General features: G+C 43.4%; 1 protein-coding gene across 1 annotated transcript in view; it reads right to left on the bottom strand.

Moving 5' to 3' along the window:
* IGSF21 (immunoglobin superfamily member 21) overlaps positions 1 to 27,182 on the bottom strand; it is a 208,755-nt gene that overhangs the window by 63,566 nt on the left and 118,007 nt on the right. Inside the window, exon 6 of the mRNA XM_070759725.1 lies at positions 13,327 to 13,448. Coding sequence (XP_070615826.1) covers positions 13,327 to 13,448 — 122 coding nt within the window. The remainder of the gene's footprint in view (positions 1 to 13,326; positions 13,449 to 27,182) is intronic.

Below are 27,182 nucleotides of genomic sequence, written 5' to 3'. Positions count from 1 at the left end.
GTCTGAAGCCAACCACAACAGAATCCAGCTCAGATTTTTTTTTAAAGCAGCAAGAAGCAATCCTTAAAAGCGACCCATGCTATATTCAGAAGTAAAATAATTTAAGAAGCAATCCTTAAAAAGCGACCCATGCTAAATTCAGAAAGAAAATAATTTAAGAAGCATGCACGGAAGCAAAAAACCCGCCAAAAATCAGCAAAATATCGCACATGAGAGCATCCTCAGGCAAGATTTTGCTTACTGTGCATGCGCAGAAATCTCGTGCACGCACATGGATGCACACATTGGGGGCCCAGAGATGTGTGCACATCTCCATTTTCACCATCAGGATGCCAATCCGAGGCATACCAGCTGCAACCCACTACTGGTGCAACTCCTCCATGGGGCCCTGCTCCCTGTGCATGTGCGCACATCCTTCCCCTTTCCCCCCTTTCCGTGGGCCTGGTAGGCCCATTTTTTACCCTCCCTGGGCTACAGAGGCTTTCCTGGAGCCTGGGGAGGCCGAAAACGCCCTCCCAGAGCCTCTGCGTGAACCAAAAAATCAGCTGGAGCCGAGCTAAGTCAACATCTTGCGTGCCGGCAGATATGGTTCCACGTACCACCTGTAGTACATGTGCCATGGGTTTGCCATCATGGGTCTAGGGTCTCCTGCTTGAACAGGGGGCTGGACTAGAAGACCTCTAAGGTCCCTCCCAGCTCTATTCTATTGTAAAACATTTTACACTTCACAAGAACATTTTTACACCCCAATTTCAAGCCCAGGGTATAAAAGAAGCTGTAAAATCAGTAGTGAAGATAAAATTACTTGCTGGACTGGGCTAGTTGCAGAGAAGGGAGGAGAGGGGGCTTAGTCCAGTTTCCACTTTAACTATTTCTGCTAATCGACTCTCTCCCCTCCCGTCACCGCCCATCGGTAGTCCTCGACTAGCAATAGTTTGTTTAGTGACCATTGGAAGTTGCTTTGCTTACTGATCATTTGTGGTTACAATGGCACTGGGAAAAAAAGGGACTTGTGACCGTTTTTTACACTTATGACCGTCACAGCATCCGCACGGCCATGTGACCAAAATTCAGTCAGCTCAGCAACTGACTCGCACTTATGACGGCTGCACAGGATCCCATTGGGCGACCTTCTGCCAAGCAAAGTGGTTGGGGGAAGCCAGATTCACTTAACGACTGCGTTGCTAACTTAACAATTGCAGTGATTCACTTAACAACCGTGGCAAGAAAGGTCATAGAACGGGGCAAATGACACTTGACTGTCTTGCTTAGCAAGCGAAAGGTTGGGTCCTACCATGGCCGTAAGTCGAGGACCACCTATAACGCCAACCTCCCAGTGAAAAGTCAGAGGTGGCTAAATCTGACAGTCCTCGTCATTCGGAAGGCCAATGAGAGAACCGCAGGCCTCATTTAGTGACTGCTTCATTTGGCGACCGTTTGAAATTTTGACGGTGGTGGAAAAAGTAACTTTGCTACCGGTCCTCACAATGATGACTTCTGCACATCCAAAAATGAAGGAAAACCGAGGAAATCTTGTGATTTTGTTTTTCACCTCCGCACTGCTTTGCTTTTAACAATCAAGTTGCCAGTCCCTATTGTGGTGGCTAGAAAAGGACTCCCTGTACATGCAGGCAACGTTAACTTCTTGCACGTTAATGAAAAAGGCAGAAAAGGCAGGACCACATGTGCAAATTGGGTTAGATGGGATTCAGAAGGGGCAGATAGATTATGCTGAGCTCGAGCAAGCAAGCCAAGTGACATTTTGCAAAGCAACATTTTCTCTTCTTGGCTTCGCCTTCATTTCCACCACCCCTTCCTCAATTTCATGGATTCTCGCACCATCTGCGTCCCTCCCCAGAGTCTCAAGGTTGCACCACTGCTCTTCTAAACCTTCTTGGGGATTCTGAAGGCTGCATTAACAGAGGGATAGAATCAAAATCACATGAAGTGTCAATACCACATATAAGGCCTTGGTAAGGCCACACTTGGAATACGGCCTTCAGTTTTGGTCGCCATAATACAAAAAGTCTATTGGGACTCTAGAAAAAGTGCAGAGAAGAGCAACCAAGATGATTAGGGGAATGGAGGCTGAAACATATGAAGAATGGTTGCAGGAACTGGGTAGGTTTAGTTTAATGAAAAGGAGTAGGAGTAGGGGAGACATGATAGCAGTCTTCCAATATCTCAGGGGTTGCCAGAAAAAGAGGGAATCAACCTATTCTCCAAAGCATTTGAGGGCAGGACAAGAAGCAATGGATGGAAACTAAACAAGAAGAGAAGCAACTTAGAACTAAGGAAAAGCCTTGGGGATACTCCAAATAACTTAAAGAGCAGATGATGATGAAGGAAGGAAAAATAATATGTTCGCTTCAAAGGGTAGGACTATAGTTCAAGTATATGGTGTATTTTGTATGTTTGCAGAAATATATGAATCTTTACTTCTGATGAAAGGAATTCTTCATAAGGACTTATGGAACTGTATAATTTCTTATGAATCCAATGACCTGGGGATCAAAAATGATTTATTATATAACTATGTAATTGTTGTTTTGACACTGTAATGTTTTATTGTTGTTTGTAACATAAAATTTGAAAATAAAATTTAAAAAATGAACTAAGGAGAAATTTCCTGACAGTTAGAACAATTAATCAGTGGAACAACTTGCCACCAGAAGTTGTGAATGCTCCAACGTTGGAAGTTTTTAAGGAGATGTTGGACAACCATTTGTCTGAAGTAGTATAGGGCAGTGATGGCAAAGCTTTTTTCCCTTGGGTGCTGAAAGCGCGTGCATGCACACTACTGCACACTCTCAAGTGCCCCACCCCCATAATTCAATGCTGCCCCACCCCCATGCATTTCCACGCAATCTCCCCCGCTCTCCCATTTCCCAATTTCAGGTGGGCCCAGTACAGTGAAGGGCTATCAAAATTTTCACTACCACACTGTGGGCGTGGCTTCTGCTTTTTCTTTCAACATCTTTCAGTGCAAATTGGGTGCTCTGGGGTGGAGCTCCATTTTCAGTACCCCACTGCATTCCTGCCCCCCTCCCGTCCAGGCAATAGCCCACCCCTGGCCCCATAAGACCATTTTTCGCCCTCCCTAGACTCCAGAGGGAAGGGTGGAAACGGCCTCTCCTGTCCCCTCCACCAGAGGTCCTCCAAAGGCTGAACACATCCTCCCAGAGCCTCCAGGCGAGCCAAAAATCAGCGGCCAGCACATACATGCGTGATGGAGCTGAACTAGGGCAACAGCTTATGTGCCAGCAGATATGGCTCCGTGTGCCACCTGTGATACCTGTGCCATAGGTTCACCATCACTGGTTTAGGGTCTCATGCCTAAGCAGGGGGTTGGACTAGAAGACCTCCAAGGTCCCTTCCAACTCTGTTATTATTATTATCTATCCCACCCACACCCCAGACTGTAGCATTTTTACGACCGCAGCTGTACAACTTTAGGGTGCTGTCTGAACCAGGGTCAGCAGGACCCCACGGAGGTGGCAAGAGGAACTCGGTGGTCCTGGCCTACAGGGGGTGGGGGGACATGTCACTCCCTTCCCTGGTCACCACCTATTCATAAAAGACCAGAAGCTGGTGTTGGGGAGGAAGGCAGTGAGCCAAGCTTCAAACACACAATGAATGAGCAGCTGATTAGGGTTTTGGCAGCAAAGGGTTTAAAAATAGAAGAGGCAAACAGCTGTAATTAATTAGCTGGATTGGCAGCAGGGAGGGAGGGGGGGAACTGTCCGAAAACTGCAAGCCAGAAGGGGGTTAAAAAAAATCCCCGTTTCTTGTTGAGTTTTGTTATGGATTCCTGACTAGTTTGAAATGTTTCCACCTCTGCGTGGTGGCCCGCCGAAACCGGCAGGGTTGTGCTGGGTGAATCAGAGGAATGCTATCACACAGCGCCATTTCAAGAGGAACGTGTCCGCTCGCTCTCAAGGCACGCGGGGGGAAAGACGCAGAGGGGGCCCGTCTGAATTATAGGGATAATTTGAAAATGTGCAAACGGCAGCCAGCATAAAATATGGGGTTTTGAATGTTGGGAGGGAGGGAGGGAAGGAGGGAGGGAGTAATGAGAGAAAGAAAGAAAAAAAGAAAGAAGGCAGGGATGGTGAGATAAGAGGAAGGAAGGAAAGAGAGAGAGAGAGAAAGAATGAATGAATGAAAAAGAGAGAAAGAAAGAAGGAAGGAAGGAAGGAATGGTGAGATAAGAGGAAGGATGGAGGGAGGGAAGAAAGGAAGGAGAGAAAAAAGGAATAAAAAGAAAGAAAGAAAGAAAGAAAGAGGAAGGAAAGAAGGAAGGAAGAAAGGAAGGAAGGAAGGACGAGATAAATGGAGGGAAGGGATGAGAGAAAGGAAGGAAAGGAGGGAGGGATAGGATGAAGGAAAGAATGAAAGAAAGGGAGGATGAGAAGAAGGGAGGGAAGGAAGGAGGGAGGAATAGGAGAAGGGGAGAAAGGAAGGAAAATGACAAAAGAAGAAAGGACAGAAAGAAATATTAATAGGAGGGAAGTAAGGAGGAGAGATAAGAGAATGAAAGAAAAAGGGACCGAGGAAAGAAAAGTAAGTAAGAGGGAAGGAAGGAGGAGAAAAGAATAAATGAAAGGAGGAGAGAAAGAATAGAGGAGAGAAAAGAGAATGAAAGAAAAAGAAAGGAAGGGAGTGAGACAATAAAAGAAAAAGCATGAAGGAGAGGGAAGGAGGGAGAAAAGAATGAAAAAATATACACTGCTCAAAAAAATAAAGGGAACACTTAAACAACACAATACAACTCCAAGTAAATCAAACTTCTGTGAAATCAAACTGTCCACATGGGAAGCAGCGCTGATTTGACCATCCATTTCAAATGCTTGTGCACATTCAACTTTGTACAGAACAAAGGATTCAATGAGAATATTTCATTCATTCAGATCTAGGATGGGGTCTTTGAGGGTTCCCTTTATTTTTTTGAGCAGTGTATATTTGGCCTATCCGCTCTATTTCATCCTGTCCAGAGACCTCTGGCCATTTCTTAGTTTCCCAGACTCTCAAAACAGGCAGGGCCCAACCTGGGTATCTCTGAACCTTGCTAAACTACAATGCCCATCACTCCTTGCCACTGCCCATGATGCCTTGGCTGTGGGAGATAGGTTCAAGAACACCCAACTGCTGAGAGAACAGAGAGAGTTGCGATTCTCCCCCCCCCCCCCCGAGCTGGGGGGGGGAGTCCTGGGCCTTTGGAAAACAGGGTGAGGCTGCAAAGTGGCCCCAGTAAAGGCAAAGATTTATTCCTTTCATTAAAAGCTTCTTCAATTTCCCTTCGTTCCACCCCCCTTTCCCGCCCCCCCCCCCGCCCCCAGGTTTGCAAACTCCATTGTTGTGGGAATTTATTTTATGTGCATAATTATTGTGCAGAGCCCAGAAGGGAAGCGATGGGGAGGAAAGCTAGAACTGGAGTGGGCCTGAGGACACAGGTTTGTGTGTGTGTGTGTGTGTGTTGAGCCAACTTATGGGGAAGGGGAGGAGAGGTTGAAATCAATGCTTCTTTCAGACCGCCACCACCCCTTTCCCAAAGTCTCCCTCTTTCCCACTGGTCTTTAGAACTGAGCACCAAAAGAGATTTTAGAACAGAAATGGCGAACATTGGGGGGGGGGTGTTTCCACATGCCAAATGTGTGTGTGTGTGTGTGTGTGTGTATGCTAGCACACATGCACGTGTCCACACCCACTTCCTCCCCCCACAAGCACACAATCCCCCCCCATACCCGCGCATGCATGTAGGCCTCACTGAAGCCTGGGACGGTGAAAAAAACCCAGCCAAACAAGCAAACCAGAAGTTCGGAAAAACAAACTTCCTGTGTGCCCATTTGGCCTTTTTTCACACTCCGGAGCCTTCAGGCAAGCTTCCTGAAGCCCCGGAGTGTGAAAAACAGCAAAATAGGCAAACAGGAAGTCAGTTTTTCTGAACTTCCGGTTTGCCCGTTGGACTTTTTTTTTTTGCGCTCCATAGCTTCAGGGAAGTTTCCCTGAAGCCTCCGGAGGGGGAAACAGTCTTCCGCAAGGCCAAAAATCAGCTGGCCAGCGTGCTCATACGTGCTGGACCTGACATAGGGCAAGGTCTCATGCGCCCTCTGAAACGGCTTTGCGTGTCACTTGTGGTAGGCATGCCATAGGTTCGCCATCACGGACCTAGAAGTTTCTCTCCCCTGCCACTGCAAAAGACAGACCTTTGCGGTACAGATTTTCCTTGATTTGTGACCTTCCATTTGTTCTGTCTGGGTGCCCCCAGACTTCAACACCAACTGAAAAAAGCAGCCAGACACGCTGGTAAAAAGCAAAGTCACTTTATATCTTTGAAAACAAACACAGAGAACAAAAACTGTTCTTACAAACTGGAATGCTATGAGGCTTCACAGAAGAGTCACGACGGCCAGACAATACAACAGGCTTCTTGCTGGCACACACACCACTGTAGATAATAAAACCCACGCCTCCCCCAAGTTTTCAGCCTTCGAGGCCACAAACCAGAATCAGAGACGCCAAGGATCGAAGCAAGGTCACAGAACTCCCAAAAGATAACTCTCCACAATACAGGAAGGGCGGGCCTGCCTTTTCAACCTCTCTGAGGAGAACCACACCCAAACCCAGCTGTTGCCCATTAGGGATGGAAATACCTGGCTAATTGCCCCTTCGTTGGGATGCCCTTCTCTGCCTCATATCGATGATGGCTTGTGCATTCTCATCTAAGGATTCCAGGCTACTCGCTGGGGAGAGCTCCCCCCCGGGGGTCTCAGGCTGTTCTCCCTCCTCTTCGTCCCGGCATTCTTCTTCCCCGTCTGCCTGGTCCTCCTCCTCCTCCTGTTCCTCGTCCTCCCACTCTGAGCATGGAGCCGGCAGATTTCCAGCCGTTCCCTGAGGAGCCTCAGACCGAATCACAACACCATTTAGCGACTATTCAGTTACGATGGTGCTGGGAAAAATAGTGACTTATGACCTGCAGCCACATGGCCATCAAAATTAGGGCGCTTGGGCATCTGACAGGCATTCATTCGGGTGACTCTCCATTTGCAACCCCGAGCAAGCCAAGACTATAAATAAGGGAAGCCTAGTTCTCTCAACGACAGCCTGCTTTGTTTAATGACTGCAGCAGGAAGGTTATAAAATTGGGTGCCACTCACTTAAGCACTGAGCATAAATTTAATAAAAAGGCCCAATTATAGTCGTGAGAGGAGTTCTACCCATAAGCTGCAGCTCTCTCTAAACCCCACAAAGCTGCCACAAAGAGGAGGGGAGTTGACTTATTTTCCAAAGCACCAGGAGGCAGGACAAGAAACAATGGATAATAAACTAATCAAGGAGAGAAACAACCTGGAATTAAGGAGAAACTCCCTAACAGGGAAGAAAATTAACCAGCGGAACAGGTTACCACCAGAAGTTAGGGGTGCTTCGTCACTGGAGGTTTTTAAGAAAAGACTTGTTTGAAGTGGTGTGGGGTCTCCTGTTTGAGCAGGTGGGCTGGACTGGAAGACCTCCAAGGTCCCTTCCAGCTCTATTCCGATTGATTGATTGAGATGACAGGGCCACGTCTCAAATAGAGGCTCCCCTGGAAGGGGGAGAGCCATTCAGAATACCCGCTCCTGGTGCCTCGCACTCACCACCGGATCCTCCCCCGCCCCATCGCAGCCTGCTCTTCGGCATCCTGTCGCCTTGGCAGCTGCAGCCGCTGGGACCTTCCTCTTGTTCAAAACGCATTAATTTGTAAATAACTTCATTTATATGTAAATGTGGGCTCCTTATCCCCCCATGTCTCTCACACACCAATCAAGTGACAGGCAGGAGCTGCGCCTGCCGACAACTTTGGAGGCCTCGTTGGGCTGCGCTGAGTTGCGGTCCTTTCTGTCCAGTTCTCCGTTGCCGTTTCTGCCCTTTTCTCTCCCCTAGCCCTGCTTCTCCACCCAGCGCATTCGTTTCTTTTAGTCCTTGTGTGTCCAATTCACACTTGGCCAATAAAGAATTCTATTCTATTCTATTCTGTTCTGTTCGATTCTACTTCATTTCTCTTCTAATTCTATTCTTATTCTATTCTATTTTTTTTATTCTATTTCTATTATAATTCTATTCTTATTCTATTCTTATTCTATTCTATTTCTATTATAATTCTAATTCTATTCTATTCTATTTCATTTCTATTCTTATTTTATTCTATATCTTGTATTCCATTGTAATTCTATTCTATTCTTATTCTATTCTACTTCTATTCTATTCCATTTTTCCCTACTGAACAACAAAGAGATTCCTGTCACTTCTGGTCCAGACGTGCCCGGTTGCAACACAATCACCTCTACCCCACTGGGGCGCGTTGTCCGCAACCACAATTCACAACTGCCCAGAGAAAGTGATGCCCCAAAGATTTGTGCCAGAGCTTCAAGCTGGCATAGAAGGTACTGCTTCGATTTACAACCGTCATAGGGATTCCACCTTACGGGCAAATCCTCAACGTACAGCCAACAAGGCTGTAAGTTGAGGACTACCGGTTTTCCACGGCCCTGAACTGGCTTTCTTGACAGTACTTAAGGCGCCACCATTCATTCATTCATTCTCTATCTATCTATCTATCTATCTATCTATCTATCTATCTATCTATCTATCTATCTTCTAGATATACGCAGAAGCTGATTTTTGCTACTGCACATGTGCAGAAACTTGATTTGGGGCACTATACATGCACGTGTGCGCGGCACAACTGCATGGAATGCACCCATATGGCACGGATGCGAATTGGTGGCGAGGTAAGTTAGGACGCAGTCCTGGAATGAATGCCACGGTGGCGAAGTCCTTGACTTACAACTGGCATCATCGATGCCAAGAGCCATAAAAGGGTCCTCATCAAGCCAGATCCAAACTAAATTATTGATTAAATTCAGATCCACCAAGCCAGTGATGGTGAACCTTTTTTCCCTTGGGTGCCAAAGGAGCGTGCATGCGTGCTATTGCACATGCGCGAGTGCCCACACCCATAATCCAATGTCTGGGGAGGGCGAAACAGCTTCCCCTACCCCCCCAGAGCCCCTATGGAGGCCGGAAACAGCCTGTTTCTCGACTTCTGGTGGGCCCAGCAGGCTCATGTTTCGCCCTCCCCAGGCGCCACAGGATTCCCTGGAGCCGGGGGAAGGTAAAAACACCCTCTCCCATCTACCTGGAGGCTCTCTGGAAGCCAAAAATGCCCTCCCGGAGCCTCTGTGCGAGCCAAAAATCAGCTGGCCAGCACACACATGCACGTTGCAGCTGAGCTAGGGCAACAGCTCGTGTGCCAGCATTTGTGGCTCTGCATGCCACCTGTGGCACCTATGCCATAAATTCGCCATCACTGCTCCAAGTAATCCCAAAGGTCCTTTTTTTTCAAAGGGGCAACTGTATTTCCTAGGTTTTTTCCTTGACGACATTTGGGCAAAAGACATCAAAACATAGCCAGCTGAACAAATAGGTTTAAAAATAGTTTCTATCCTTGGTCTTTCAGACTCTTAAACGCCACCACAATCACTCCACGCACATGGTTTTTCTTTCTCTCTTTCCCCCCTCCTAATTGCTGTTTATGTTGTTTGCATTTTTTTGTCACGGATTGCGCCAGTGAGGCTGAAACCAATTTTGTTGTATACATGATGTACAACGACAATAAAGGCTGTAGTTTCTTCAGCTCTGACTGGATGGTGGGGAATGGAAGGATTGAAATTCCTTGCAGACAGCTGGTCATTTGGCATTGTTTATAGAGAGATGTTGAAGCCCCTTGGACGTTTGTCTGTGAACTCAGGGTCACCCAAGCGGTGCTATCACCTAAGGCAGTGATGGTGAACCTTTTTTTCCTCGGGTGCCGAAAGAATGTGGGCGCACACTATTATGCATGTGTGAGTGCCCACATCCCTAATTCAATGCCTGGAGAGGGGAAAAACAGCTTTCCCCACCACCCGGAGGCCTCTGGAGGCCAGAAACGGCCTGTTTCCCAAGTTCTGATGGGCCCAGTAGATTCGTGTTTCGCCCTCCCCAGGCTCCAAAGGCTTCCTTAGAGCCGGGGGAGGGTAAAACGGCCTTCCCTACCCCCCTAGAGACTCTCTGGAAGCCAAAAGCTCCCTCCCAGGGCCTCTGTGCGAGCCAAAAATCAGCTGGCCAGCACACACATGGACATTGGAGCTGAGCTAGGGTAGCAGCTCGCGTGCCAGCAGATATGGCTCTGCATGCCACCTGTGGCACCCCTGCCATAGGTTCGCCATCACTGACCTAATGGGTTAATGACCTAGCGAACATTAATTTTAATTTAATTTATTCGACTTCTATGCCACCCAATCCCGCAGGACTCTGGGCGTCTTACAAAAACCCCCAACAATACAATAATACAATAAGAAGTCGGCAACAAACCCCATAATCTTAGCAACCCATTAAAAAACCCCAAATCAATCTAACAACATATATACCAAACAAACACGAATTCGGCACATTGGGTGTTAAGTTCACGGTCCCCAGACCTGTCGACAAAGCCAGAAAATGGAGCTGCATGCACAGCTGCAGGTGACCGGCGTGCGTGCGCACACATCCAAGTGAGATTTGGCTTCTGCGCATGTGCAAGATTTTGGTGATTCCCGGAATCACCGAAATTTCACACAGCGCGCATTCTCTCGTGAGACTTTGCTTCCTGTGCATGCACAGAAGTGAAATCTCGCTCGGATGCGCGCGCAGGTCACAGAGAGCTGTGTGCGCATCGCACCAATAGCAGCGGTAATTAGAAACCCCCACCTGGTGCAAATGGGTGTGGCGCCTTCTTGGTCACTCTTTTGAAGACACAAAGTCCACATTTTGGACCTAGAGGACGGCTGGCTTGAAAGAGGAGTCAAAGAGGCCCTCATCACCTCCTGTCTTGATGATTGCAACACGCTCTACATGGGGCTACCCTTGAAGAGTGTTTGGAGATTCCAAATGGTCCAGAATGCAGCCGCGCGAGCTGTCATGGGGGTACCTCGGTGCACTCATCATATAACACCTACACACCACGAGCTGCACTGGCTTCCTATTAGTCTCCGGGCACAATTCAAGATGTTGGTTATTACCTATAAAGCCCTACATGGCTCAGGGCCAGACTATTTAGGGGACCATCTCTTGGCACATACCTCCCAGAGACCAATAAGAACACACAGAGTTGGCCTCCTCCAGGTCCCGTCGACTAAACAATGCAGGTTGATGGGGCTGTGGTGGAGGGCCTTCTCTGTGGCTGCCCCAGCTCTATGGAATCAACCCCCCTCCCCGATGTCCATACTGCTCCCACCCTATTGGCCTTCTGCAAGGCCACGAAGACCTAGCTTTGCTGGCAGGCCTGGGGGCCATGAATTAACAACTGTCATGGCCAAATAGTATGAGTGATATGTTGTCGTGATTGGTTAATTATGGATATTTAATCTGAGTTTTATATTCTGCTCAAAAAAATAAAGGGAACACTCAAAGGACAGATCCTAGATCCGAATGAATGAAATATTCTCATTGAATACTTTGTTCTGTCCAAAGTTGAATGTGCACAACAGCAGGTGAAATGGTTGGTCAATCAGTGTTGCTTCCTAATTGGACAGTTTGATTTCACAGAAGTTTGATTTACTTATATTGTGTTGTTTAAGTGTTCCTTTTAGGTTTTTTTTGAGCAGTGTAGTTTAGATTCTATGTTTGACTTCTTTTTATTGTTTTTGTAATTTATGCTGTTGTAAGGCGTCCTGATTCCTTTGGGATTGGGCGGAATAGAAGTTCAAACAAACAAACAAACAAACACAGAACTATCCAAACTGAACATCCCTCCCTCAACTTATGGGGAGGGATACGACATCGTCTATCACTCCTTTCAGCTATCCCAAGAAGGCTCCACACCCATTTGCACCACTCAGGTGATTCTGAAGACACAGGTAGACCTCCAAAATGACCTCAATGACTCTCTAAAAAGGATGCAAACGACCAGCTGTCTGCAAGGAGTATCAATCCTTCCGTTCCCCATTAATCCACTACGAGCGGAAAAAGCTTCTTGAATGAGAAGCGAAATGTTTTCAAAGCAAAAAGCAGAAAGTTCAAGTTGCCTCTTGAAAAAAGACTCAGAATCTCCACAGACTTTCTTCACGCAACTTCATCCCATTCCTCTGCTGAATGTGTATTTTTGATCCATTTATAATTGTTTCTAAATCAAATCAACTTGATTCGGGGAAGGTGGGTGGATCAGGAGCCCCTATTAGATTCCTGGGTCAGAAGGTCAAGAAGCAGGCAGGAATATCTTTATGGGAAAAAGTTCAGAAAATTAGTCCGTGAAAGAAATGGATAGTTCAACCAAATAAAAAAAAAATATTAGATGAGCGAGTGTATACTAATTGCTGGGATAGATTCTACAATTGGATGGAAAAAAGCAAAAACAGAGAGTTAATAAATGTTAGATAACTTGGAGAGTAAAAGTCAGAGGATCAGTCAAAAAAGGAAAAAAAGAAAAAGAAATGCCAATATAAGATCTTTGCTAAGATTTGATGTACAGTCTTCCCTCGCTTATCAGGAGTGTTACATTCCAGGATCACCTGCGATAAACGTAAATCCGCAAAGTAGGGACGCTTATTTATATAAGTATTTATACACTATTTTAAGGCTTTATAAATCCTCCCCCACACTTTTACGCTACATAAACCTTTCCCATCTCCTTAATAACCATTCCCACACTGTTCTGTGCATGTATTGTACCTTCACACTTAATATAAAATGTTTGGAATCCCTAAACCTACATGATGAAATGATGCAGGAGCAGACTCAGAGATGGGGAAGCTGCACACAGACGAAAAGTAAACAACATGCTATTGTACTGAGCCAATCAGGCTCCGGGATGCAAAGCAGCACTGTCTGATTGGTCACTTCTCCATCAGTCAACCAATTGTGTGTTGTTTACAATCTCATGTAGGCAAGTAGCGTTTCAGGCGGGCGAGTTCCACAGAAAACCCGCGATGTAGCGAAAATCTGCGATATATTTTTTCCACTATAAAAACCCACAATGCACCGAGTCTGTGAAAGGTGAACCGTGAAGTGGCGAGGGAACACTCTATATTATGTAAATAACATCTGTGCAATGGAAAATAAGCAAAGTTGTCCAATTCTTATTTGAATGATTTTTGTGTTTTGTTGTTTGTGTTTTATGTGTTACAAATAAAAACACCTTGATCCAGGGTGTGTGTGTGGAAATGCAGGATTGAAGAAATTTGTGACAGGAGATTCCACAGCTGAACATCTGGTCGTATCTCTGTGCAGTTATGGTGTGGTGGATCTATTTTTGAAAGGCATAGTTTGAGTTACCTCACTGTGGACTGGTAGACCAAGTCTTCCCTCTTTCGGTAGTTCTCCATGTGCGACTGGTTAGTGGAGAACATGGCATCAAAGGTGAAAATTTTCTGCTTGATGGTACCACCGTCTGTTACCTGCCAAGGGGGAGAGACCAGAGAAGAGAGAAATTGAAATTTTGGAGCACATCAAAGGACTGAGGGAAGTCCATGAGATCTTTGCCACCTCTCGTGATTGATGGTTGAACATCCCTTATTTGTTTACATATCGACACCACCTCCCATTAGACATTGAACTCAACTGGCTGTTGAGGGGTAGATTGCAACTTCTACAATCTCCATCACCCTTTGCTGGCTGAACTGGGGAAGAAAGGACTAGTTTGCATGGATTCCCTTTCAGGCATCATACTCATCCCATTGTAAAAAGAACACTACCAGAAAACCTTTCACTACCGTTAACTTTTCTGAGTATAAGACGCACATTTTTCCTCCCTAAAAGAGGCTGAAAATTCAGGTGTGTCTTATACTCTGAATGCAGCTTTTTTCAACATGTTTTTCCCCCAGCCATAATTAGGTGCTAATGATCTTCTCAGCTCTTACCTTGCAGGTTCTTTCATTGTTACTGCCTGCAAAGAATGATTTCCAAGCTCTAAGTCTTTGCAGAGATTTTTTCATTACTCTAACGTGCTCCAAGTAAGTTTCTTTCCAGCCCTAACAAGGTGCTAACGATGTTCCCAGCTCTTACCAGCTTGCAAGCTCTTTCATTGTTACTCTCTCTGAATAAGGTTTTTTTAAAGCCCTAAATAGGGGATAAAATAATGTGCTGAAACTGACCAGACGAAGGATGCTAGCCAGATGAATAACTGGTAAGCAGATTCTTTTCCCTATTTTCCTCCCCCAAAACTAAGGTGCGTCTTATACTCCGAAAAAATACGGTATATAAATCGGCAATTTCCTAAAACAATAAGTGAACGAGCCATCACTATTTTACTGAAGATCACCAGCTGAAATCACAATTTCATATCGGCTTCTTCAATATAATAATACGGTGTTCAAACAAGTAGATTTGGCCATGAGACAATTATGCAGCTTCCTTCGCAATTATATGCTGATTTGCTGAGACTCCCACTTGCAAACACTTAATTCTACTCCCATTTTTTTCCCTGAAATAATTTTGAAATGTTTTTTTCACCTCTTGCCCTTTCGTATTTCTCTTAACTTGTTCTTGCATCTGCTTGTTTGCAGCTAAGTAGTATTTAAAAATAAATTCGTATGAAATGTGAATGGGAGGCGAAAAAGAGAATGATAGATACCGATAGATAGATAGATAGAATAGAATTCTTTATTGGCCAAGTGTGATTGGACACACAAGGAATTTGTCTTTGGTGCATACGTTTGAGAAAAATGATGGTTGGTTGGTTGGTTGGTTGGTTGGTTGGTTGGTTGGTTGGTTGGTTGGATGGATGGATGGATGGATGGATGGATGGATGGATAGATAGAGACAGACAAACAGACAGACAGACAGACATGTTTGAGAAAAACGATGGAAGGATGGATAGATGAATAGATAGATAGATAGATAGATAGATAGATAGATAGATAGATAGATAGATGGATGGATGGATGGATGGATGGGTGGGTGGGTGGGTGGGTGGGTGGGTGGGTGGGTGGGTGGGTGGGTGGATGGATGGATGGATGGATAGATAGACAGTTATGTTTGAGAAAAAAGATGGATGGATGAATAGTTAGATGATAGATAGATAGATAGATAGATAGATAGATAGATAGATAGATAGATAGATAGATAGATAGGTATAAGACAGACAGCTAGATAGACAGATCTGTTTGAGAAAAATGATAGATGGATGGATGGGCAGATTCAACAGACAGACATACAGACAGAGAGACAGACAGTCAAATAGATATACAGACAGTAGTCAGAGGGAGATGACAGACAGATGAACAAGTTGAGTGGAGGGGTAGATAGGTGGATGGATGGATGAAAGAAAACAGTTATCTTCTCTAATTAAAACAAAGAAAGACAGGTAAGAGCATCCTAGGACAACAGGAAGCTACCACATCGGTCTCCATTAAAGGGCTGGGCCAGATCCAACATGGCTGCCATGTGGTCAGCCCTCAAAGCCATGTCCTTCAGGCCTCATACGGAGTGTCCTGCTTGCTTGCTGGCCAGCCCAGAAGGGGAGGCCAGAAAAAGGACGGGGAGAAAGACAAAGATTCTTCAGGCCAGCAGAATCAAGAGCTCTGCCCTTTCTTTTCCGCCTCAGCTACGCTCAAGTTACACCTCGTTGTTTCCAAGATAATAGGTGACAAGGTGCGAACCTGCTAATGAAATAACATACCTGCCGGCAGTGTCAAAATGTCTCTTCCAAGGGAAATGTGAAAACACAGAGGGTGCTAATAAGCTCCCCCAAAACAAATGTCTGGGGAATAAATAAATAAATGTGTGGGGAGATGGGGAGGGGTCACGAGCAGGCAAGGGGCCAGGAATCGGGAGAGTGGAAGAATTCCTTGCCCTGCACTGTCAGCAGCTGAAGATGTGAGGGAGACAAAATGCTAAAAATTGCTGCGTTCACATAACACAAGTAAACCGCAGTTTTGTAAACGTGGTTAGCTCGTTAAAATCTCAATTAGCTGCAGTCGTGCTACAGCCAGCTAAGTCGTCATCTTCGCAATCTTTAAAGAATGGCTAGATTTACAGGATCGCCTCCTCCCTCCTCCCTGGCTGCAGCCAGAAAGGGCCCACAGAGCTGGCCTTCTCCAGGTCCTGTCCGCCAAACAATGTTGGTTGGCGGGACCTCAGGGAAGAGCCTTCTCTGTGGCGGTTCCGACACTGTGGAATCAACTGCCTCCCTACCGGTCTTCCGAAAAGCCGTTAAGACCTGGCTTTTCCGTCAGGCCTGGAATAAGGATCGACTGCAAGTATGTATGGTTTTTTAAAATTATTATATTTTAGTTTTTATTGCATTGTAGATTTTATTGTTTTATTTTATCACTCTTTTTACTACTATAGTATTTATGACTATTGCTAGCCGCTCTGAGTCCATTTTGGAGTGAGCAGCATGTAAATACAGTCGTCAATCAATCAATCTTTGGAGCTCACTGAGTTTGGTTGTTTTCTTGCAGTGGTTTCATGACCCAAACTAGGTAACATCATCCAGTGCTACGTAGCACCAACTGTTCTGGTCTGGCTGGCTGCTCCAAGGATACGATCTTTACAGGCTTGCAATTTTCAAAATAACACTTCTTTATTTACTCCCTTCCACATTCATCAGCAGACATCTCCGGCATGCAAAATGCATTCCAAACTCACAGGCAAAACTACAGAGTCCTAATTTTTTTCTAAATGAACACACTGCCAAGTTCAAACATCTCCTTATCTCGGGGTCAGGTTCACACCACTTAAAACAGTTTTATCATGCAATATAAAGACCCACCTCTGGAGAAATGGCGAAAGCACCCATCTTGTCTATTTCACTTTGCAGAAAAGCATCCGTCTCTTCCAGTAAATTCCGGATGTGAGGTAATTAATTAATTTACACACTCAGAATAGCATTTTCAAAACCTCTTTCCCTTCTTTTCTCTGACCTTGTAAATTTGGCACTTAACCAAGGACTATCCTCTACAGCCCCATTATCTGAAGAAGTACTACTATGCATACTATTGTCCGATGGAATTTCTATTAAATTTTCATCACCACTATCCTCCTCCACGTCTCTTAAATGAGGGTGATTGACAGCTTCTATGTCATCGTCCTCCTCTGAATCTGACATTTCCAAAGGCTGACAGGGAACATAGCACCAACTAGCACTGATAAAGTTACCTAGTTGGGTAGTAAATCATCTGCAAGAAAACAACTAAGCTCAGAAAGCACAATTTTATTTATTTTATTTATTAGATTTGTATGCCGCCCCTCTCCGCAAACTCAGGGCGGCTCACAACAATAATAATAACAATATACAATGTAACAAATCTAATATTAAAAGAAAGTATCTAAAAGCATACCATACATAAACTCTATAAGCCTGGGGGAGATGTCTCAATTCCCCCATGCCTGGCGATGTAGGTGGGTCTTAAGCAATTTACGAAAGGCAAGGACAGTGGTGGCCGTTCTGATCTCTGGGGGGAGTTGATTCCAGAGGGCTGGGGCCACCACAGAGAAGGCTCTTCCCCTGGGGCCCGCCAGACGACATTGTTTAGTCGACGGGACCTGGAGAAAGCCGACTCTGTGGGACCTTATCAGCCGCTGGGATTCGTGTGGTAGAAGGCGATCCCGGAAGTATTCTGGTCCGATGCCATGTAGGGCTTTATAGGTCATTACCAACACTTTGAATTGTGACCGGAAACTGATCGGCAGCCAATGCAAGCCACGGAGTGTTGGAGAGACGTGGGCAAACCTAGGTAACCCCACAATAGCTCTCGCGGCCGCATTCTGCATGATCTCCTCATTTCAACGACTCCTCATTTCAACTCAGAGCTACACATGTTCTCTTATTGGTCAAAGATAATCGCTGGGTTTCCTATGTACTGGTTTTGCATTACCTTAATCTATTAATTTAAGTGAGCCATGGTTTTGCTGATTGGAGTTTGACATGACACTGATCTCGCAAGCTCATCTGTTATCATACTGAACCTTGTGGGTTTGGTGCAAAACCTTCAAATGTTCCTGTGCTCCTCAACTTAAGGCTGTTGATCATTTGTCCTTTTACAGCTATTCAAATAATGTGACTTTATCAACTGAAAAAGACTCCAAGCACCTATTTTAAAGCTTATAGAAACATAGAAGATTGACGGGAGAAAAAGACCTCCTGGTCCATCTAGTCTGCTCTTATACTATTTCCTGTATTTTATCTTAGGATGGATCTATGTTTATCCCAAGCATATTTAACATTCAGATACTCTGGATTTACCAACCACGTCTGCTGGAAGTTTGTTCCAAGCATCTACTACTCTTCAGAATTTTTTCCCCCACTGGAAAAAGAAAGAACTTACTAAGATCCTGTTTCCTGAAATGAAACACTTTACATATGTTTTGATAAAAAAGGAAGGGGGGGGGACTTTCCCATCCATCCTTTGTAGTAACTGGTCAGGATGACCATTGACCTCACTTTATGATTTATTTTCTTGGGCGATAGAGCCGGGCAAACTTGAAACGGGGAAGATGAAAGCCGAGCGGCCCTTCAGAAGCACTTCTTCAGACACCTCCGAGCGTGGGCAGCTCTGGTTTTTTAAAATGCACCCCGCGTTGTCCTAGATGAAAATTCATTCTGGGTTATTCCCGGCCCCCATCTCCTCTCTCTCCATTTTATTACATGGAAACAGGGCCGTGGGAGAAAGTGGAGATGGGAGGGAGGGTGTAGGCAGCTGTCAGTAAAACTGTCTCTGCAAATTTATTTGCCTAAGCCAAGGTTTTATTACAAAGAAAATACACACTCTCGGGGCACACAAGAGACACACAGAGACAGAGAATTATCTGGGTTGTAAATCACACACGCTTTGGAGAGAAACACACACTGGAAGTTTTCAAGGACATCAACAACCGTTCAGGGATCCCACAGTTGATTTTGTGGTGGTGGCAACTGCTATTATTATTGTTGTTGTTGTTGTTATAATTATATTATTATTATTATTATTATTATATCTATGTTATGATATCTAAGTATTGTTATACTATTATTCTATACTATCTATCTATCTATCTATCTATCTATCTATCTATCTATCTATCTATCTTGTTGTTGCTGCTGCTGTTGTTGTTATTATTAATTTGTTATTATTATTGTTATTGTTATTGTTGTTGTTATTATTATTATTACTATTATCATCACCATCTTCTTTATTCATTAAACATGAAACTCAGTCAACTGAACATTTTAACATTTTAATGTCAGAATCACCACTGACTGCTGCTAATGGTTGATATGGGTGTCAGGCCAAAGCCATATTTTATCGAAGCCTCTGGCCTGCCACATTTAAATGCTATAGAATGCTTCTTGCTGTGGGAACGTGGGGGGAGGGGGGAGGTGGCTGCATGCCTCGATCACATTCCTTTCAGTTTCTCAAGGTCAGCCTCTGCTCAGCACCTGGCCGGAAGCTGCTGGGAGTTGCAGGATACGCTGGCAGAAGGTGTATGGTTCAAGTGATGGGCCTGTGGGAGGAGATGCGAGGAAATGAACTCGAACCTGGGTGGAGATACCCTCGTGACTTTATATTCGGTCCTGTTAATATATTGGAACTTCGAAGAAGGCCAAGCCTTGGACTTGGATTTATCGATGTTCTTATCATCTGAGAGATCTACCTCAACATCCAAAAGACCCTGAGTTGGAAAATGTTCGCATGGAGGAATCCATAACTTTTAAATGGTTGGCTGAAGAGGGATGGACAATTGGTGTTGACAGCTGCCGGTTCCAATGAGCCCTGACTACAAGGATATTTAAATGTGGAAATCTACGTGGTGGAAGTGTGATGGATGAATAGCTAGATGGATAAAAAAAGGCAGAAGCAGTGTAGCATAATGGGTAAAACATCTGGAATGCAACTGGATTCTGGAATTTTCTTTGGGCCAGATCTCTCTCAGATCTAACTTGAGATAGCATTAGCCACAGCCTTTAGACTTGTATACCACTTCGCAGTGTTTTGCAGCTCTCCCTAAGCGGTTTACAGAGTCAGCAATGCTCCCAACAATCTGGGCTCTCATTTTACCCCCCTTGCAAGGATGGAAGGCTGAGTCAATCTACTCAGAACATCTACCGACTGGGCCAACATGGCAAATGAAGGTCCATAACACAATCAATGAAGATCTTTCATGCTAGGTGGGTTAACACATAATAATAATAATAATAATAATAATAATAATAATAATAATAATAATAACAACAACAACAACAACAACAACAACAACAATATACTATCTTATTAGAATATTATAATAATTATAACTATAATTATTATAATAATTATAATATTATAATAATTATTATAATAATTATAATATATAATATTCAGATAATAATATTAGCTGAAAATTGAGCTGCAACGACTCTGGCATAAGCCAGTGAAAGTGGTCCCAGTGGTACTTGGCACGCTGGGCACAGTGCCAAAGGATCACAGCGGACATTGAAAAACCATCGGAATTGACAAAAATCTCCATCTGTCAATTTTAAAAGGCTGCTTTACTGGGATTGGCACACATAATTTGCTGGGAAGCACCCGACTGATGATGAAATACGAAATCCAGAGTAGTGATCTTGTTTGCTCTGTTGTATTGTTGAAATGATAATAATAATAATAATAATAATAATAATAATAATAATAATTATTATTATTATTATTATTGTTGTTGTTGTTGTTATAATACCATCTACTACAGTTTTTTTTCCTTTCCTTTTTTAATGTAAATACCTAATAAAGATTATTTTATATAATCTTTTTATTTATTATTTAATAATAACAACAATTATAACACATAATAACTATTATTATTAATGATAATAATAATAATAATAATAATAATAATAATCATCATCATCATCATCACAAAAGTTTAGTTTAGTTTATTTAGTTAGTTTATTAGGTTTGTATGCCGCCCCTCTCCGAAGACTCATAGAAACATAGAAACATAGAAGACTGACGGCAGAAAAAGACCTCATGGTCCATCTAGTTTGCCCTTATAGTATTTCCTGTATTTTATCTTACAATGGATATATGTTTATCCCAGGCATGTTTAAATTCAGTTACTGTGGATTTACCAACCACGTCTGCTGGAAGTTTGTTCCAAGGATCTACTACTCTTTCAGTAAAATAATATTTTCTCATGTTGCTTTTGATCTTTCCCCCAACTAACTTCAGATTGTGTCCCCTTGTTCTTGTGTTCACTTTCCTATTAAAAACACTTCCCTCCTGAACCTTATTTAACCCTTTAACATATTTAAATGTTTCGATCATGTCCCCCCTTTTCCTTCTGTCCTCCAGACTATACAGATTGAGTTCATGAAGTCTTTCCTGATACGTTTTATGCTTAAGACCTTCCACCATTCTTGTAGCCCATCTTTGGACCTGTTCAATTTTGTCAATATCTTTTTGTAGGTGAGGTCTCCAGAACTGAACACAGTATTCCAAATGTGGTCTCACCAGCGCTCTATATAAGGGGATCACAATCTCCCTCTTCCTGCTTGTTATACCTCTAGCTATGTAGCCAAGCATCCTACTTGCTTTTCCTACCGCCCAACCACACTGCTCACCCATTTTGAGACTGTCAGAAATCACTACCCCTAAATCCTTCTCTTCTGAAGTTTTTGCTAGCACAGAACTGCCAATGCAATACTCAGATTGAGGATTCCTTTTCCCCAAGTGCATTATTTTACATTTGGAAACATTAAACTGCAGTTTCCATTGCTTTGACCATTTATCTAGTAAAGCTAAATTATTTACCACATTACAGACCCCTCCAGGAATATCAACCCTATTGCACACTTTAGAGTCATCGGCAAATAGGCAAACCTTCCCTACCAAACCTTCCCCTATGTCACTCACAAACATATTAAAAAGAATAAGACCCAGAACAGACCCTTGTGGCACACCGCTTGTAACCTATCTCTGCTCAGAATACTCGCCATTAACAATAACTCTCTGATGTCTACGCTTCAGCCAGCTTGAAATCCACTGACCTATCCAGGGATTAAGTCCAATCTTCACTAATTTATCTATCAGCTCTTTATGTGGAACCGTATCAAAGGCTTTGCTGAAGTCCAGATAGGTAATATCCATGGCACCACCTTGATCCAACACCTTTGTGACATAGTCAAAGAAATCAATGAGATTAGTCTGACATGATTTGCCTTCAGTAAAGCCATGCTGATTTGGGTCCAATAAGTTGTTGTTTTTTAGGTGCTGATTTATCCTCTTTTTGAGTAGAGTCTCCATCATCTCAAAGAAGAAAAGAAGAAGTGGAACTAAAAAAAATCAAAACCTTTGCCTAACTGGAAGAGCCGAGGTGGTCCAGTGGTTAGAGTGCAGCACTGCAGGCTACTTCAGCTAACTGTTAGCCGTGGTTAAGCAGTTCAAATCTCACCACCGGCTCAAGGTTGACTCAGCCTTCCATCCTTCCGAGGTGGGTCAAATGAGGACCCAGATTGTTGGGGGCAACATGCTGATTCTGTAAACCGCTGAGAGAAAGCACTGTGAAGCAGTATATAGTCTAAATGCTATTGCTATTGCTAAGACACCAGACTTTACCTATGGCTCTTCTGGAGTATATAAATCGAGATGCATCGAAGTGTCTGACCTGGTTGAAGCAAATGGAAATCAATTCCACCCCCAACTTTGCTTCTCCTGACAACTCAAGCAATTTAGGTCGGCCTGCAACAAGATATGAGCTTCTGCTTTCTGATGCTTCCAAGTCACAGTTGGAGAAACAAATTACAACAAGGCCTCTAGATACATCTTAGCACAGCTGGAGGACGGGAGGGCGACTTCCACCCAGCGAAACAGATCAAAACTCTGTTCCCCTGGCAGCTTCCCAGGGGCTTCCTCCTCCGCCCCCCCCCCTCAGTATTCTCCAAAACCACTTACAGACTGAAGATAAGTATAATAAACTTGATATCCCACTTACAGTCCAATCCATCCACCGCCACAAACAGGCCTAGTAAATGAAAGAAGCAGCTTTGGCTGGTTTGCTTCCAACAGTTTAACCCTGTTCAAGAAAATCTCCTAAGAACTTCGGCAAGATTGATGAAAGTCATCTAGAAATGGGACAGATTATGGGTGGTTGATTTATTTATTGGACTTCTACGCCCCCAAATCGATGAAGCCCCCTTGACAGCTTGAATAAATCAATCATTAGAACATCCACAGCAAAAAAAAAAAAAAAGCCGACAAGAGATACAACTTCCACATTACAGAGCGCAGATAATAAAACGAACACAGCCGGCACGTTAACAATAAAAAGTCCGTGTCTGGGCTTCGGCCTCAGTGGGATGAAGCCAGAGTGAGAGATGAGCCAAAGAAGAGGTCAGACTGATTGATAAAGTTGTCAAGCCCTCTTTAGCTCAGCCACAGAATGCAAAGTTCATAAACGTTATGGATCCCGGAGGTTCACAGAAAATTAATAATGATGTTTTGCTGCGTTTCAAGGCAGGATATCTCTCAAGGCCAAAAACTAGGGATGATTACAGATGACCAGAGTTGGAAGGAGCCTTGGAGGTCATCTAGTCCACCACCACTCCGCCCAAGCATCATTTCTGACAGATGGCAGTGTGGTCTCTTCTTGAAAGCTTCCAAGGATGAAGCTCCCACAACTTCTGTTCCATGGGTGGATTGTTCTCACTGTCAGAAAATTCCTCCTTATGTTTAGGTTGAATCTCTCCTTGATGAGTTCCCATCCATTATTCCTTGTCTGGCCTTCAGGGACTTTGGAAAACAGCCTGACCCCCCTCCTCTCTGTGGCATCCCCTCAAATGTTGGAACCCTGCTATCATGACTCCCCTGGTGCTTCTCATCACTGGGCTAGATATACCCAGTTCCTGCAACTGTTCTTCACATGTTTTAGTCTCCAGTCCCCTAATTGTTGTATCCTGGAATGGCTACCTTGTAACTCTGTAAATAGTTTGTTCCTCTTTCCAGCGCTGTCTGAGCCCAAGCAGGAAGTCGCTCCTGATTGGCTCAGACGCGGCCGGCTCTAGCTTTGGCGGGAACCGCAAAAGTATAAAAGAAGCGGTTTCTCCCGGCAGAGCCAGTCGGTACTCGCTGAATTGTCACTTTACCTTGCTGAGCTGTCACTTGTTCTCTGAGCTGAATAAAAGTACCGATTGCTCAAAACCCTGTCTCTGGGTCTACTTCACTAATCATCCTGGTTGCTCTTCTCTGAGCTTTTTCTAGACTCTCAACATCTTTATTATAGTGTGGTGATCAAAAGTGGATGCTGTACTCTAGGTGTGGTCTTACTAAGGCTTTGTAGAGTGGTATTAGTACCTCCCTTGATCTTGATTGTGTCCATTTGTTAAAAAGCAGTTTAGGATTGCATTGGCTTAACAGGAATGGAGAGAAATAATGACCCAAACCCCTTACTGTCTTTTTTTTTACTCTAAAAGGCCCATATCCTGGGTGTATGGTGTCGATATTTTTCTTTTCTAGCTTTCCGTCAACCACATTAAGAGGGCAAAGAAGAGAGCAGAGCAGAGTTTTACCCTGAAGAAGATAAAAAGCCCCGTCCTTGCATTTTCAAAACGTTAGAGAGGGAAAGGGAGAGGATCTCCCAGATATGATGGCTGAGCTGTTAACAAGTGTACTGGGAATTGGAAAAGAGAAAATGGCTAATGAAATAGATGGGAATTATTGAATTCATACAAATTATGCCAGAAAAAACAACTTTCCTAGAGAGGTCCATAAAAAATTTGTTTAAAAAATCAATGAGGGGTGAAATCCTATTTAGAACCAGAGATGGAAAGGAGAAGAAAAAGAAAAGGAAATTCCAAAAGATGAAGATGTCTCTAAGAAAATTATGGAATGTGCAGAATTAGATATGATGACGAGAAGGTTAAACAACCAAATGGAAACAGAGTTTTATAAAACTTGGGAGAAAGTATATATTTGGTGGAATGCTAACAAAGATTATTAATGATATAAAAAGGACTATAGAAAAATTAACTTTTCCAAGTAAAATATATAGTATACTGATACTTAATGGATAAATTTTAGTTTTATTAATTGATTGTGATTATTTTAACTATAATGATACAAAGAAAATGTTGAATTGTGTAGATTTTATACCATAGTAGTATAGTAAGAGATATGTTACTAACAATTTTTATTTTTTTATCTTTCTGTATTGATCTAAATAGAATTAGTTATTCTTTTTTTGTATTAGGAAGACTTCTATGCTTAGCGGAGCAATGGTAGCTCCTCTACATGTTTAATGTTGTTTGTCTTGTTTTGTTTTATAATTTTAAAAATTAATAAAAATTATTGGAAAAAAAAATAGAACCAGAGGTGACCGGCTAGAGTTTAGAGGAAGACAATAATTGTCCTCAAACAGATCCCTATAAGGTAAGAGACATGAGAAGACCATATCAAATGATAACTTCTAAACTCATATGAAGAAACATTAACTTTAGATGGTTGAACCCAGAAGCAGTGTTCCCTGTAAGCTGTGTGCGTGCATGCGCGCCCCCCAAAATACCCCCCGCGCACCCTTTTCCATGGGCGCGCGCTCCCCATCCCCCTGCCAGCCCGCGGGGGGGGGGCGGGGGCGGGGAGGTGCGGCAGTAGGAGGAAAGGGAGCCGCGGCCGCCCCACCCCCCCGCAGGCTGGCAGGGGGATGGGGAGCGCGCACCCATGGAAAAGGGTGCGCGGGGGGTATTTTGGGGCGCATGCGCGTGCATAATGATAATATGGCAGGAAAAAAAGACACAGGCTAGATTCAGTCAAAAAGACTGAGGACTTCTACCAGTGAATGGCTGCAAAAAGTTTTACTACCATACTGTTTTCCAACTTCTGGTGGGCCTAGTAGGCTCGGGTTTCACCCTTTCGAGGCTTCAAAGACTTTCCTGGAGCCAAGAGAGGGTAAAAACGGCCTCCCCCATTCTCCTGAGGCTCTCTGGAAACCAAAAACACCCTCTCAGAACCTCTGTGCGAGCCAAAAATCAGCTGGCTGGCACACACATGCACAGTTGAGCTAGGGCAACAGCTCGTGTGCCAGCAGAAGTGGCTTTGCGTGCCACCTGTGGCACCCGTGCCATAGGTTCACCATCACTGAGATATATGCTGATAATGATGGGAGGATACTTGTAGTTGAAATAATCTTGAACAAAGAAAAAAATAGCTATAGTTGGACTATCCCAAAGAGGGACATAAATCATTTTATTAAAAAAAACTACACAAAATTATAGGCGATCTTGAATAGGAAAAGATAGACATAATTGGAGATTTTAATGCTATTACTGACAGAAAACTAGACTACAAGAGTAGTAATATGAAAAAAGGAATGAGAAAAATCTTGCCTGTAACCTTTTTTAAAAATGACAGACGAATTAAATCTCAAAGACAGTTGGAGAGGCCGAAATACAACAATTTACATATTACTCAGGTCGACATAATTCCTGGTCCAAGACTGACATGGCATATTCAACAGCAGAGTTAAATTTAGACATAGAGGAAATTATAATTAATACAAATTACTGGGCCGACCACAACCCAATAAGAATTAAACTGAAAGGACAAAAGAAAATTAGAAGATGGACATTAACAGGAGCAATTTTAAACTATAAGGCGTTTAAATTAAAGATGGAGGAACAATTGTTTTTATTTTTCAAAACTAACAACAAAGAAGATGCAAACTGTCAAAGCTGGTGGGATACTGCTAAGGCTTTTATGAGAGGGGTGGCAATTGCATATACGGCTAAAGAGAATGACAATAAAAACAATTACAAAGAAAATTAGAGGAAGAATTAAAAATAGAAGAGACTAAACTTCAACTTATATCTAACAGTCAGGAGACAAAACAACAAGTTAACTTTATTAGACATAAAATGAATAATATTGATAAGGCAGAATTGGCCCAACAAATAAGATATGCCAAACAAAGCAATTTTGAAAATGCCAACAAACCAAGAAGATGTCTTGCCTATAGAATCAAAAAACAAAGAGAAGAAAGAAGAATTGATACATTACACAATGAGCTTGGAGAAATAATATATGATAAGGAAGAGAAAATATCAAATAGTATTTGAATTCTATAAGAAATTATATGTTGATATAATAGTATGATATAATTTTTATAAGTATTGCCAAATGATAATAGTAACATTTGGCAATACTTACAAAAATCTGATTTGCCGATAGTCCCCATAAATATTCCAA

Source organism: Erythrolamprus reginae, chromosome 8 (genome assembly GCF_031021105.1).
Source record: "Erythrolamprus reginae isolate rEryReg1 chromosome 8, rEryReg1.hap1, whole genome shotgun sequence".
Taxonomy (NCBI): domain Eukaryota; kingdom Metazoa; phylum Chordata; class Lepidosauria; order Squamata; family Dipsadidae; genus Erythrolamprus; species Erythrolamprus reginae.
The sequence above is the reverse complement of the archived record's forward strand: the minus strand, read 5'-3'. Positions and strand labels throughout refer to the sequence as shown.